The following is a 16,350-nucleotide window of genomic DNA, read 5'->3' as shown; positions in this document are numbered from 1 at the left end:
TCCGATGTAGGAATATTCTAAAAATATATTTGGAATATGTAATATCTTTAGAATATCGCTATAATGTATTTTGAATATTTTTGCTATCTGGGCCTCAAAATATACTCCTTCTTTTTATGAAATGGGAGCTGAACACATAATAAATTCTACTTGTCGTGCAGTTAAATCTATATAATTTCGCATTAATTAATTTTTGCGTAATAAATAAAATGTTCATTTGAGGCATTATACATTTGATTTATTACAAATTAATATTTTTTTTATTCCAGTATAGAAAGATTTTATTTTCCAATAAATAAAAAATACACAAAATTTGCACTCATTTTAGATTTTAGCGCACTCGTGTACTACATAGGTAAGCTAAATTCTTTCATAATCACACTGCACACTTGACTAATTATCATATATATAGTTATTTTTAAATTGTAGCTCACATTTTCATATCATTGCATTTTAATAATATCTTTTGTGACTCGATAATCGAATTAATCATCCAAACGAGATATATATCGTATTTGATCTGTTGATTAAATTGACATTACAAGTGTTATCTTGGAGTAAGATAATATGCGAAGTTTAATTTACAGGAAATACATATATATAATATCTTAACTTTGAGAGAGAGAGAGAGAGAGAAGTAACTTTTAATTTAAAATATTAGAGAGTGGAAACAGCGGAGAAATACGACGTGTTGTTAAAATTGCAAAATACATGATTAATGTTTATTCTGTTTATACTATAATTGCACACATTTTGTGAATAAAGGTTTTGCCATTGAAGTCAAGCGAAAGACAAAAATACTAATAAACTTCTTACAATTAGAATCAAGATCTGCAATAGTTGGTTAAATTTGAATGAATTAAACCATATGTTTGGAACAAACAATTAATGTGAAAAGTGGAAAAGTAATTTAAAAAAAGAAGAAACAATTGTAGATATATGACTATTATCGATGACTATTATCTGCATTTAATTAGTCTGAAGGGTATAAATAGGCTGCCGCGAATGTTCCTACTTGTTGCATAATGTACAGCACATATTATACATATATATATATATATATGTATATATGTATATAGTGCTCTTGCACTAACAATAAGTTAACGTATATCATCTTTGTTCAGTGCAAGTTACAATGTTGATTCGTAAGCAGTTAATATCATTTTATGTACATGTTATTTAAATCACGAATGTATGTACAATACGACGAATGTGTGATTTTTGCATTGTCGTCAAACTTGTATTATATATATATATTTTTTTTTAAATTTAAATACTTAATTAATCAAATTTGAAAAAAAGTTTTCAAATTTTTTTCTCTTTTGCAAAACGAAAAGTATATAGGTATATTTTCCCATTACACACTGAGAAATGTAAATCTTTAAAAACACATGAATCTGTTTGTGTCGTAATATACATACATATAAGTTATATATAAGTTAGTCAAAATAAATCTTTGATAATTAAATGATGTTGCCAGAATTCTGATAACTAACAATAAGTATATTGCTAAAATATTCCATTTAGCATGAAACATCCAGTGCATTCGACAATCTGCTTATTTAATAAAGTTCTAACTATCGATCAATTCTCGACTGTATCATATCGACCAATTGTCGTTCAAGAGTCAATAGCTGATGTCATACAATTATATACGCGTACGGTTCAGTAACTATAATACTGGTAACGATCGGGTAAAATATTCTTTGATCGCCTTTTGCGTCACGCGCGATATTATTGACTATTTAGAAAACTATGTGTGTAAGTATGTAGTGTTATAAATTTACCAAGGTTTTCAAAACTTGTTGTTTTATAATTAAAAAGTCAATTCCAAATGATTATTGTCGCATTCTATCGCAGTCAGTATAGATAAGCGTAATATAGACGTCGTTACGAAATATCGAAAGCAAAAGCAAGACCATCAATCCCGACCCGAATGCGATCCACGCAGATTCGTTGGGGTTCCGCCTTATCTGCTGACCCCCAATAACTTATCACGAGCTGTAATAAATTTAGGAGCGCATTGCAACCATGTACATACTGGCGTTGTTGAAACTGATACTAATTGATGCTTTGCAATTGTCAAATGCTACACAATTGATCTAATGCAAGTTAATTTATTTTTAGTAATGTAGTATATCGCTGGTTTTGGAGAAGAAGGACCACATCTTTTGTAACAAGAAGATAGGTATGTGATTGATAGCGCGCGTATGCAGACGCGACTTTATTGAACGATATAATGATTGAACAGACTTGCTCTAGCCAAGCGTACGTTTCCTTTTAATAGTTTTAATAATATTGGAAATTAATAGCTAGTTTAATTATATTTTTTAAGATATAAATCATATTTACTCGTTAAAAATGTTAAGTAATAATAAAATATTTTTCAATGCGCAATAAATAATTTGAAACTTGATTTGATTGAAGGGAGTATACTTAGTTAGAAATTTTGAAAAAATCGATTTTTCCAAAATCACATTTTCTTAAAGTATATAATGTTAGAAATATTCCCTCAAAATATTAAATTGATCCGCTGTATTTTCATGGAGATACACGATCTTGAGTATACGTTCGTCGAAGTGAAACGGTGAAGATATAGTTTTAATGCATCTGCAAAAAACTCAAGAATACATATCGTCGGGAACAACAAATTGATGTTTTAGAAGCAGCAACTTTACCAAAGAGTGCATGTATTATATAGCCTTGGAATTATAGATAATTCTGCGTAGATTGAAGTTTAGTATAAATTGCACTTGAAACTTTAAACGCGTTTTTCTCTCAAAACTATATGTTTTCAAAATCGGTAACCACAATATCTAAAAAATCACTGCACCGATCAATTTGAAATTTTACATGTTTCTTTTAAACATGTAAATCTAGTCTTTAATTAAAATTTTTTTTCAATGCGTACTTTTATGGACGAAAAATGTCCGTTTGTTTTGAAAGAAAATTGAACTTAAACTTTAAACAGCCGCCATTTTATCGCAATTCAATTTTTCGGAATATCGATCGATTAGACTAGATAAATTCATATATTAATTAAATTTTTTGAATTTTTGCATTTTTGATAACTTGGTTCAAAACAGTATTAGTGCAGATCACCGCAAATCTCGTTTTCGAAAAGCTCGGCTCCTCGGACATTAGCTATTAAACAACCTATTTATTTATTTATTAATATCTTTGCATAAAAAAAAAAATGAAAACTTTGTTAAAAATAGGCTCTTTCGAATATAAAAACTTTGATACAAAAATATGCATACACTTTTTCGAAAAAAATTCACAAAAAGTTGTCTTCTTTCGGCCTCCTAACTAGGTATACCCCATTGCTTATTGGAAAAATTAAAGATAAATTAAAGATAATTAAAGATTTAAAGAATTAATGTTTTTTTAATTAATCGAAACGTAAGTGCTATTCGTATATTTTCTTAAATACGCGCGGTACAATTTTACATATTGCTCTTAACTATAAATTAAATTCAAATTTAATCTATTAGGTACGAGACGACTATATACGTAGAGACAAAAACGTCAAGTTCGAATGTGGATATAACTCGTTTACCAAGCAATGAAATACATAACGATTTAATTAAATAATTTGCAATGCTTAAAGATTCAATCTTTTAAATCATTTAGATAGTCAAAGAAAATTTAGATAAAAGCAATAAAGACCGTAAACTAAACATAATTAGTTTGTATTTATTTTCTTGTTAGATAGCCCAATTTTATTCCATTATTTTAACTAAATCGAATTTCAATTGTCCAAATGAATATATCTTATATCTTTAGATTAAGAAAATTTTAGTATTTTAAATTTGAATTTTTTACTACTTGAATTATTTAATATCATTAGAAAATTACAAATACTATCTTCATAATATATATTAGGATAGGTTATAAAAGAAATTAATTTTCTCGATAATTTCAAATATGTATTATGGATAATTAATTCTATATATGTTACTGCTGTTGAATTTTTATCAATGATTAATTTGTTATCGTTTTGCTCAAAGATTGATTTACGTTAAATTTTATATTTACCATAAATAATTATAAGATAAATTTATACTAATATTCTAGATTTATTTCATTAATATGTTAGAAATAATATTTTAATTTAGTTGAAAGTCTATTTCTATCAGATTTTTAAATTACGCTTTTCTTAAACATTTATTGATTTTTTGTTTATATTTTGTGATAAATTTATTAATGAAACTAAAATGTAATTAAACTAAAGTATAATTTTATATGTAAATATATATAATACATCAAGTATTATTTTTATGAATGAAGAGATAGATTGGAAACATACATATAAGAAAATATCACATGAATGATTGTGAGCCACGTGTAAATATGCACGCAGATTGTTGACAGTAGAACTAGATTATTCATATTTGTTTTTATAATTAATCTTTTTAATGATACAACTTCAGAGATTTTTAACAAATTCTAATTGTTTTTAAACAAAACAAATATTGAAAAAAGATTTTCTGTTTTTCTTGTTTAATGGATTTCTCTGATTATTACAATTGCAATAGCACAGTTTATTTTTTTTCTTAGAAAACTCTTTAATAAGAATAAGTTATTTATCATAATAGTTTAATTTTTTTATATTTAATATCTTATCAATTATGATTGGCAAAAACAAACTTGTTAAAAAGTAAGAGTCACTTAAAGTAAACGAAAAATAAAATTTTCTTATCTGTTTAACTTTTTAAGTGAACCTCCTCTAAAATTGTCTTGAAACTTTAATTAATAATATCATTATAGTTGCAATATTTTAAATCACTCTGAAACCACTCTCTCTCTCTTTCTCTCTAATAGTATGTACATGTTTTATTATTTATAGTTTAATTTATATATTTTTGTAAATAAACAAAACATACTATAAGTATGTAAAAATGTTATAATATATCGGACATTTAAAATAATCGGAAAAAGAATGACGTTAGAAAAAGAGATGTTATCGAAGACATCCTAATTTTACATTTACTTCGTCATGAGATTTCTTATCTTATCTATACAATACAGCTGCGCTTAACGTTCGATTTTGTGCTCCAATTATATGTTAAATTTCCACTCTTACGTTCAATATCTTAATAGGACTGATTTATACAGGAAGACATTCTGGAATAGTAATAATGTAATAAGAAAAATATTTACACACACACACAGTAAGAAAATCTCAAAATTTCCTGTCAAAAATTTTGAAAATTTTTAATAAAAAAATTTAAGATTGTTTACAGTTATATAAAGAAAATTAAACCTTTTCTCTAATAAAAATATAGACTTAGGATTTAAAATAGTTAATAAATAATTAAAATAGTTAATATTTAAAATATAATAATATTTAAAATAGTTAATTAATAATATGAACAGGGAAAAATTTAATTTAATTTGATTTAATCTACCATAAATTTACTATAGCTTTAAATAGATGTCTACATATCTTTGGCAAGCATGTCGTTGTGTCTTATTTGAAAGTATGCAGCAGCTGTACTTATCTCTGCACGAGAATGTCACATACTTTATTTGTGTTTTTTTTTTTTATTGATACTCGATATTCTCTAGCGAGAATCAGTAAAGATTGTCGTATGCTCGACAATCGAAAGAAAAGTACCAGTTTGAATCATGTTTTATTATTTATTCTATTTGCTTTGGATTATTCTCGATAAAGAAAGGTCTTTATAAAATCTTTTACAATATAGAAAGTAAAAGAAGAAACAAAATAAAGAGAAAGAAATCGAAAGAAATGTGTTAATTTAGAAATAAATTTAAAATTGTATATACCTAATATATTGAATTAAAAATATTTATTATAAATCGCTGCATTTATTTTTGAGTTAAATCATCTGTTAGTACTATATTTTTATCCAATAAAAAAAATTAATTAATTATTTGCTATTTTTAATACTGAAGATAATAAATTAAATTGTCTAAAATCTGTAATTACCTAAACTCGATCCTACTAGTACCTACTATGATATTATATTTAAACTAGATATTATAACTCCATAGATTGATATTTTTAGATAGATAAATATTTTATAAGATGTATATAGATGTTCTTGTCTATATTTTTCTTTAAATGTGTTTTAATTTCTTCTCAACAGAGTACTTTTATAATATCCCGAGCGCGCGTTTCTATATTCATCGAGATAAACTTAATCAGTTTGTTCGTCAACTGGAATATTATTCCGACGTTGCGTCGCGCTAGATTTCGCGCTTCGCCGACGTCAACGTCGTTGTCGAAACAAATAACAATAATTGGACCACTTGCTCTGTAACGGGTTATCAGCGTATACGTCTCCTCCCTACTTCTATTCCCATACCCCACAACTTGTACGTTCGCTGATTGGTCGACGCGCTTATGCGTGTCCAAGACCATTGGTAAACTTATTCTCGTTCACATTTTTTTTGACTCGCGCTTGAACTCCTCTATAAAATAGACTCACGAAAGTCACGCCAGTCACTTGTCGTGAGCGCGCGACATACTATACGCGAATCGATTAGTTTCTTTATTTTTATCAATTGTCATTGTTCGATTGTAAGTGATCCTTATTCCAATCGCTATTATTCGATTGAAAATGCCGTTTCCGGAAACCGCCAATGGTCACGATAGCCTCCCAGCTGCCAAACGAGTGACTAACAACGACGATGTGCTGCAAACAAATGTGAAGCATGGGCGTCATACGTAAGTATCCTATTATTTATATAAATTATTTCTTATAACATTTCTAATATAATGTCAAAGACATTAAAATACAAAATTTAAAAAAAAATTAAAAACAAGAATAGTAATAAGGGATATTTTGTACAAGTTTTATATTGAAAGTCATACCTTTTCAATTTTTATAATCATGAATATGAATCATGAATATCTTTAAATTTATAACTATTTTGCAAATTAAAATCTTATTAAGTCCACTTGAAATTAATTATAGAGTTAAATTACACTTTAGAAATTTTATTAAAAATTTTTTTGCATCAATTTGACGTAAGGTAGCAGATTGTACGATATACATATGTAGAATATAAAAGAATATATAAGTTAAAACGTATGTACAAATAATATTTGCTATTGCTGGCTACTAACGATTATCAATATTACGAAATTAGTTGAGTTAATTCTACTTCTCACAAATATGGCGCAAATCGAATGAACAAAGTATTCCGGGCGCGCTCCGCGCGCGCTCACTATAATTCGATGTAATTTCGCTCTGAAACTGGTACAAAACGATGCGGTTACCTGCTAAACTACCGGCAAGCTCAAATAGTAGCGGATTTAAGCTAAATGCGTAACATAGGCTTCAGGGGTATTACAAATCATGCATCGGAATACTGCATATGCGTATGCGAAACGCGTTTGCGAATATATACGTGGTGCTCAGGAAAAAGTTGTAAGTCTGCATTTTGAAATCTTGTAGCTGTAGATTAAACAACGTTAGTTTAATATTAGAGAACGTTTATAATTATTATAAAGTAAAAAATATAAAACGTTGCTTTGAAAAACAAAAGAATTACAGAATTATTGAAAATTATGTAAGAGAGTTTTATGCTTGCATGCATATATATATATATATATATATATATATATACATATATATACATACAATATATATACATATAATATGCATATTATTCTGCTGATCGACACTCGAACGCCTCAATCTGTAATGAGATAGATATTTCGAGATCTAATAAAAGATTTTTAAAGATTTTAATACTGATTAATAAAATAGAATGTATTGTATATTGTTGAATAAAAAAAGTTGTTCTTTCAATTCGTCATAATGTTTTCTCGTATACCTTAGCTTATTCAAGGAGAAAATTAGATATAGATAATCGATCCATTTTACCTTGAATGACTTCTATACCTATTGATCGCGAATGACACATTAGTTCAACAATTTTTTTCTGTTGACGGTGATAAATTAACAGCTGTTTGCTATGGTGAGATTAGAAAAATTTCCGCTATAAATCACCATTTTTACACGTTTAAATTTTATTCAATGTAGTGTACGTTTGCACACATAGAATGCATTAAAGAGGCAAATTCTAAGTAAATCACACTGATATCTGACACTGATGACAGTGAACGTGTTAATAATAATATTACAAATAAAAGATTGGTAAAATAAAAAGAAGCAGCAACAAAAAGTGAAATAGAATACAGCGTCTTGCCTTATAGGTAATGTTAGGCTTAAAAATAGAGAGACACAAAGAGGTATAGACGCTTTTTAATTTTTAAAAATCAAATTTTTTTATTAAGTATTGACATCCAATACTCATATATAGCGTAAATAAATGTAACGTGCTTGCAGATATATGTATAATAAACATATTTTGGTCAATGTTTTTTTCTCTTTCGATATTTTAGTTACACTGTATATGCCAGATTCACGCAGCCTCATCTATCGTGTATGCGCACACACGCGCGCAAATGCACATGCAAAATTTCCGTGAATTGAAGTGAACGAGCGCGCGCATAACAGCCGTATGTAGTAATTCAAACTTGCGGCCATTTGGCCATTTTGATGTCCGTAATTTTACACAATGACACACATCACAGTAGAAAATGTTTAACATTTAAAGTACAAAGGCAACGTCTCAAGGGCTGCAAAGAATAAAAGGAATAGAAAATAGAGAACAGAGAATAAGAAGAATTTCAACTTATCAGAAATCGTGTATTGTAAGAATACATGCAATGGTTTCTGCTTATAGGTTGAAATTCTTATTCCTTGTTTCTTATTCTTTTTATTCCGCGCAGCCCCTTAAGCGTTCAACTATTCAAATGTCTGAGAAAATGTTCAAAGAATCCAAAAATTTTAGATTAGAAAAATTAAAACTTTAAAGAATCTAACAATTCTGGAAGCTGATTAATTTAAGAATTCGTACAAACAATTTGAGACTTATGTTGAAGCTTTGAGAAAAAAAAGAATTAAAATAGGTGTTCATTTTTAAAAAGAAATCAAGTTAAGAATATTTGCATTTATTATGCTCTACTTTTCCATAACTTTGACAATTTAGAGCAAGTATCAAAGCTTAATCACCTACCGAATAATTTTATTTGAGTGAGTTAACAATAAGTTTAATATTGATTGATTTGAAAAGAGAAATGGCAATACACGTTCTATCTATTTATCTTTATCTCGTACGAATATTTCCCTTTTGCATATTTCATATATTCTATCTGGAATTATACACCCGGAAGTAAAATCAGGTTCCTGTTTGAAACTTTTTTATAAGGAATAATTAAGATGTATGAATACAAATTAAAAATTTAAATCTCATTTTAATTTTAAATAATTGTTATAATCTGCGCAGTATTTACGTAACAAGTTGAAAAACAAGATCAGTCGTGCGATAATAATCAATATCAGTTAATCTATGAAAATTAATAGAGTGAATGTAACAGTATACGCAAACGTGTATGCGTAATTATGGCCCTGAGTGCACTAATTTTATTCGATATTCATGCGAATGTGTGCAGTTTAATTGTTTATAACTTAATACAATAATGACGTTTCCGTATAAGAATTTTCAAGTTTAATTAATTTCTGCGAGGTATGTATTTAAAATAACTTATTTTGGAATTAAAACTTGTGTGAAAATTGATGATAATAAAATGTTTATTACAAATCTTGCGTAACTCAATAAAAAATTTAGATCCATTGTTTCATTATATAATAATAATATATTTACATTATTATGATGATGTAATTTAATATAATTGTAAATATATTCGAAAAATATGTGTGCGTATGAAAATGCCTGGATAGGTGGCGGCAGGATATATAAACCAAGAGGAAATGACGCACAGTTCGTGTATTTTTACTTTGTATTATATAATAGTATTATAATTATGATAAAATTACTAAACTTATCATATAAAGTAATCGTACTTGCAATATCCAACTTTTGAAACTACTTGTATCGTGTACGAATTATACATGGCGGTGCGCGGTGGCTAGTCTCCATAGTTGTCATTACCGCAAAGCCTAGGTACGCAATTACATGCAATTATGATGGGACGTACGTTTAATATAGCTGCGCGATCGTGTAAGCTAAAGCAACGGGTACGACGACGGCCGCTTAATCAGTACCAATCTGTTGAGTACGCTTTAATATGTCTCTGTGATATCCGCGGTACAGAGAGAAGGCGACTGGCACCCCGCGCCATGTATGTTCGATTGCGGGTCTGTTGAGAGTTACAGTTCCTTCGCAATCCTATTACCTTACAACTTGTCCATATACACAGTAGCTTTGGTCGCGATTTATAATAAGATAAAAGATCAAAAGTTAAAAAAACTGAATATTGGAAAGTTAACAAAACTATGAGATGTACATACCTACATTTCTGCAAGTATTTACATTTCTATCTTTATTGATTGTATAGGAATAATAATAATATAGGTGTACAGTAGTAATAAAGGCCATACATAAGTATTCAACACGGATACTGACTCAATTTTGAACAATTCAACATGTTTATATTTATTACAATTAATAAATACAAAATACATATTATTATGTCTTTCAGGTATACCTTCGAAACGTTGCAAGAATCAGCACAGTATTTATTGGATCGCATCAAGATTAGACCGAAAATAGGGATTATATGCGGTTCGGGAATGGGTTAGTGATATTTTACATTGTATATCTTTTCTGGTACTTTACATATGTACACGATTCGTTTATAATTAGACTATAAAATAATATAATATTTCATTCATTGCCGATATTAGTGTGCAGTAATATAATACAATTAATCCATTATTATTCCAAAACAAATGACTGCATACTTAATAATTATGTAACAATAACGCCCTTTGTGAATTGATAAATGATGAATATTCGAAAGTTTATGGATCTTACATTTAGGCATTTGTTTTAAGTCTAATTGGTATGTCCACTTGGCGCTTTAATAATGCGTTATTGACATATAAAAATACTTTAACATCGTTATTTTGAATGAAATAGCTTTGATAAAGAAATTAATATTTGACGTTATTGAAAAATTTTTATTTAAAAACTACAAGGCTGACACAATACTCTAAATAGATATTTTTTTTCTTTAATATAAACATATGCTTATAAAGCTAATTTATCTAATTGTAAGATTTGCTCCAGCTTTTTATATATATATATATATATATATATATATATATATACACAGATTGTAATTGAAAAGAATATAAAATTATAATGAAACGATTTTGAAATGTAGCCTACCTATATACATTTCTACGAGCTGCTATTTGTATAATATTTGATAAACATTATTACTAGAGCAAAATTAGTAATGTCCGCCTAATTCTAATTTCACGCTTATATGTATACAAGTTTCGTATCCTGATTTCATGCTTAAATATCCTTAATTGCCTTAAACACGCTAAATTACAGCTGATTCTAATTCTAATTCTATTTAAACCGTGACGTAACTTTATGTAATATATAATTTTAATTATGTTAAGAAAGAGCTAAATCAAAGCACAAATAAACATATTTGCCAGTGCAAACTGTGTATTGCATGCGCGTGTTAAAATAAAGTTATTATACATTATTTGAAAGTTTTCAGGAGCTTTAAGGAAAGAAATTAACTTATCTTTTCTTAAAGATTATTCTTAAGGATTATCAGGAAAGAATTAATTGACGAGACATATTACACAAGTTCTTTAAAATTCAATATCAGAATTTAATAATGTCATTTATCGTTTATTCTATTCACTTAATTTTGAATACTTTGAAAGGAATATAAATAATTTTTCCAAAATTTTTCTGATTTAGACATTTAGCGTCTAACAGAGTAATTCTTCTACACTAAAAGGTACTTTCTGAAAAGATGTGATTGAGGATACATAATTAAGATGGGTTTAACAACGTTTATGTGAGTGTGTGTATACTGTGTATATTGCTTCAAACGATGCTAAACGGTTCTGCGGGATTTCCGGTGATGGTCTAGCCTATCACAGCTTTGTTTATTCCTAAACAGGATCAAATGAGCAAAACGAGTTGTGTCCAGGTTCGATCGCGGAATCCCTTGTGGACAAGCAATGCTTTCCCTATGAAGAAATCCCACATTTTCCGGTGTCTACGGTAAAAGGCCATACCGGTCAGATGGTGTTTGGTTATCTTCAAGGTGTACCAGTCATGTGCATGCAAGGCAGATTTCATTATTATGAAGGCTATCCACTCTGGAAGGTATGACTGGCTTCAATAATAACAATTTCATTTTGGGTAAAATAAATATAATATAAAATATTTTATTGGTTGAGACAATGACTATCTATAATTTGTTATAGTGTGCCATGCCAGTGAGAGTGATGAAGCTGGTAGGTGTGACACATTTAATTGCTACGAACGCGGCCGGTGGATTAAATCCCACCTACAAAGTAGGCGATATGATGATAGTGAAGGATCATGTGAATATGATGGGTTTTGCTGGCAACAACCCGCTTCAAGGACCAAATGATGACAGGTGAGATTCGTACTCTGTGTACGAGTAGCATTTCTTTACCAATATATAAAACATAAGTATATAGTTAAATTATAGAAGATTGTTGAAAAAATTTTTGATAAAATGATCGTCTTTATAATCGACTGTGACGAAAAAATAAGTTAATTCGATTTGGAAACGAAAACGAATACAATTAGCAACAAAAAGAAATGATTAAGAAATTGTTCGAAGACACGCTTGCGCGGGATTAATTACTTTGTTAGTTTGATTTGTGAAGTATCTGTGGTCCATTGTATTTCTTTTTTTTACGTTTATGAAGTTTTTTTATACACACACACACACACACACACAATGGAACAATGTAGAAAGTAGAGAGAAAAGTGAAATTAGTTGGAGAAGAGATGGAGATAAGAGGTGATAAGGTAGAGCGTACAAGGTTTTACAGAGCAAATACATCAATCGGTGTAAATAATTTATCAATCCGATATTCAAGGATATACATCAATTCTAACATATCTATTCTTTCAACAAATTGCTTTTAACAAATATTTTTTCCATTGTCTCTTCTTTGAGTTGTTTCTAGACAAGAGTCTTTATGTTTTTATCACACAGAAATCATAAAGAAAACGTTTAATTCAACGGTTAAACGGTTAAATTTGTTAATAATGTGAATTTCTACAGTATTTTAATTAAATTTATTTTTATCTACAACGAATCGAAGAAATATATTATTTCTTCTTTTTCAAGAAAAATAGGAAATTAAATAAAACATAAATCTGAAAAATTTATTTGGAGTATAAAAATTATAATTTTATCATCCGATTATTATTCATTACATATTATTGTGGAATTCTTCTGTTCTTAATATATTTGTTCCTTTATTTCTCAGATTTGGCCCTCGATTTCCACCCATGAATAAAGCCTACAACGCTACGCTAATGGAAATCGGTAGACAGGTAGCCGAAGAGATGGGCATTGGCGATATCGTACACAAGGGAGTTTACACGTGTTTGGGTGGACCTAATTTCGAGACAGTGGCAGAGTTGAAAATGTTACGAATGGTTGGCGTCGACGCAGTTGGTATGTCATTAATTTTTCAATTACATAATTGAGCCAAGCTTGCATTACTTGTTTATAACATTCATCATTACTGAAATCTCTTATTTTTAATCTTTATATTTTCCAAAATTAATAGTTATAGAAAGAAATAATTACAGCATTATTTATACATATTTGATGAGCTAATAATTTTGTTTGTGCATATTTTACATGACAAATAAGCAATTTATTAAAAAACGCTTTTAACATTCTCAAAACATTTAACTTTTCTGCGTATTATTTTTATTGGAACTATGTACAATTGTAACAATTTGTATTGCAAAGTTTGTTATTGTGGAAAACCTTTTTTTTTATTGTATCGTTATCGTATTTATAGTAACTTTTATTATCAAATCGTAACGGCAACAAGTGAAAGACCTCTTTTTTTATTGTATTTTACTAAGAAGTTTTAAAATGTGTACAAAAAAAATCTGTATTCGAAAAATACGGAATTACATTAATTTGGTTGTTCAACGTTATCAAATATGAGGCACTATATAATTATTAATAAACATCAATATAGTACAAACCCTATTGGAGACATTCAGTATTGAAGTTACAAAGTATCACATATGTGCTGATTCATAGATAAGCAATTAAATTTTTTGGTTTTTACAAAACAACTTATGATAGATATAATGCGTGTTTTGCAATTACATTTATCTGAATTACGTCATGTGAGGCAATTAAATCTATAAAATGAATGAGACAACAGAATGACCTCTGTAATGATGAAATTAATCTTTTTATAAAACTGTTTGTATTTTTAATTGCTTTAAAAGACGTATAATTATTAATAATTAAAGAAATAATTTATATAAGAATTTCATTGTAAAACAAAATAGTAACTATTATTAATTTATTAATTCATACTATTCATTAATGAAATAGTCGCATTCTGTCCTATTTAGAATCGTTAATTCCTTCACTTTCTTCAAACTTTAATTTATTTTTCCTTGTATTGTATTATGAATTGTAGTTTGAATGAATGAAATCATTTTTAGGCATGTCTACAGTTCATGAGGTGATCACTGCCCGGCATTGCGATCTCACCGTGTTTGCGTTCAGTTTAATTACTAACCAGTGCGTCATTGATTACGAAGATCATGGCGAGGCGAACCATGAGGAAGTAATGGACGTCGGCAAGGCACGACAGCCGATTCTGCAAGAATTCGTATCTAGAATTGTGATACGTCTCAGGGATATCTTGCAACTGCAGACGACAAAATAATTCGTTTGAAACTTTTTATATAATTAAAATAATTCACTTCGTTATAGGGGATTTCTTAAATTGTTGAATTATTCGTTTCAGTTTGCAATGCATATATCTAAACAAAGTCCTAAAAAGTTTCATTTTACGAATTTTAATTAATTAAAAGTTGAAAAGTTATTGATAGCACAAAATAATGTTTCAATTTTAATATCGCTTGTTTAGTGTAAGATTGTTCTTGAATTATTTTTTTATTAATCCTTTCTTAGCAAAACTGTACTAATATTAGTAATCATAAGTGTGGAGATACTTAACGCGTAGATTGATTGATAGGTTAATCCTCGAATCCTCGTTACCCCCATTGTAGTTTCTTACTTATTTAGTTGGCGTCTAAGTTCTACTTATCTGAATTTGGGCTCGATTCAGATCTCAATTGATTCGTTATCGCGTCTTGAGGAGCCTTGTTGGAGAAGGAAATGAGGAAGGAGAGGAAGGAAGAAGAGCGGAGAAGGAGGACTTAAAGACGGAGGGTTAGTCAGCGCTTCCTCTCGATTTTCCGCCCTCGTTTTGTTACCCTCATCTCGTTTCCGTACTCTTCTATCGCTAATGCATCGTCATTCGGCTCCGATAAATCTCAAAGACCATACGGCACAGGAATACCAAATTAAATTATGATTTGTTAAGCAGAAAAATTGCGCGGTGATGGAACGATTGCCAGAAGCATTTTTTCGCTACGATATACATATCGTAGTCTTGGAAATTTTTATATTGTTAAATGACAATTGATTTTTTTAGTATTATTCTAGAATTATTATTTTTAAAGAAATAGTAAAACAAAAAATACTAAGTAGTTAAACAAATTTCTTGTAAATTTACGTGTTTGTATGTAAGTTACGAAAAGATAAATGAAAAGAAGTAAGATATATAAGTAATTAAAAGATTTGTAAGTATAACAAGTAATTAAAAGTTCGCAAGTATCAATGTAAATAAAATTATATAAAGTAATTAATGTAATGCACTATAATATGTGTAAATAATTTATGTAAATTTAAATTCAAGGGATCAAAATTGCATATCTTACTATAGAATAAAAGTTACAAAAATGCCTTCTTACTTTGATAACTTTCACTGAAATATCATGTATCATAATAATTAAGGAATTCAATAATCCATTTTTTTTATTTAAAATGTAGTTTGGCATTCTTTGTTATAAAATTTTATGTAGATCTGTCAAATAGTAATTTTTTAACAGCGTTCAAAAGCGAATAAGTTTGTGATTTTTTTTGTTACAATGAAAAAAGTGAATTCTGTGTAAATTAAAAAACAACTACAAATATTAGATCAACAATTATATTTCTCAATCAACAATTAATGAAGTGGTTAGTTATCTTAATAGTTTTCATGCAAAAAGTACTTTATCATCACACCGAATTCACTTTTTCCCATTATATCGAATCGACATCGAATCGATTTATAAACGTCGAATTGACGTCTATGGACCAATCTGTTCTGCCTGGGTATAGCAAAAAAAAAATATATATATACACACACACACACACACACACACACACACACACACACA

The 16,350-nt window shown here is 28.5% G+C and overlaps 1 protein-coding gene across 2 annotated transcripts; it reads left to right on the top strand.

Annotated features, from left to right (window-relative positions):
* Nucleotides 1-6,446: 6,446 nt before the first annotated feature.
* Nucleotides 6,447-15,881, top strand: LOC105457406 (purine nucleoside phosphorylase-like). Of its 2 annotated transcripts, none has more exons than XM_011702054.1 (6): nt 6,447-6,694; nt 10,544-10,638; nt 11,996-12,204; nt 12,306-12,481; nt 13,350-13,540; nt 14,563-15,881. In XM_011702054.1, exons 1-6 carry the CDS (start codon nt 6,588-6,590, stop codon nt 14,787-14,789), a joined length of 1,005 nt encoding a protein of 334 aa, XP_011700356.1. In that variant the 5' UTR covers nt 6,447-6,587; the 3' UTR covers nt 14,790-15,881. The 2 variants fall into 2 exon arrangements, with proteins under 2 accessions (XP_011700356.1, XP_011700358.1); XM_011702056.1 differs by having other exon boundaries at nt 6,448-6,694; nt 12,026-12,204.
* The last annotated feature ends 469 nt before the right edge of the window (nt 15,882-16,350 follow it).

Source organism: Wasmannia auropunctata, unplaced genomic scaffold, assembly GCF_000956235.1.
Source record: "Wasmannia auropunctata unplaced genomic scaffold, wasmannia.A_1.0 LD335244.1, whole genome shotgun sequence".
Lineage (NCBI taxonomy): Eukaryota > Metazoa > Arthropoda > Insecta > Hymenoptera > Formicidae > Wasmannia > Wasmannia auropunctata.
The sequence above is the reverse complement of the archived record's forward strand: the minus strand, read 5'-3'. Positions and strand labels throughout refer to the sequence as shown.

Excerpts from the sequence above, each read along its gene's own strand:
- LOC105457406 (XM_011702054.1), top strand. The coding sequence starts at position 6,588 with ATGCCGTTTCCGGAAACCGCCAATGGTCACGATAGCCTCCCAGCTGCC. Across the intron at positions 12,482-13,349 it reads CAAGGACCAAATGATGACAG|ATTTGGCCCTCGATTTCCAC; the intron begins GTGAGATTCGTA and ends TTTATTTCTCAG. Across the intron at positions 13,541-14,562 it reads GGTTGGCGTCGACGCAGTTG|GCATGTCTACAGTTCATGAG; the intron begins GTATGTCATTAA and ends AATCATTTTTAG.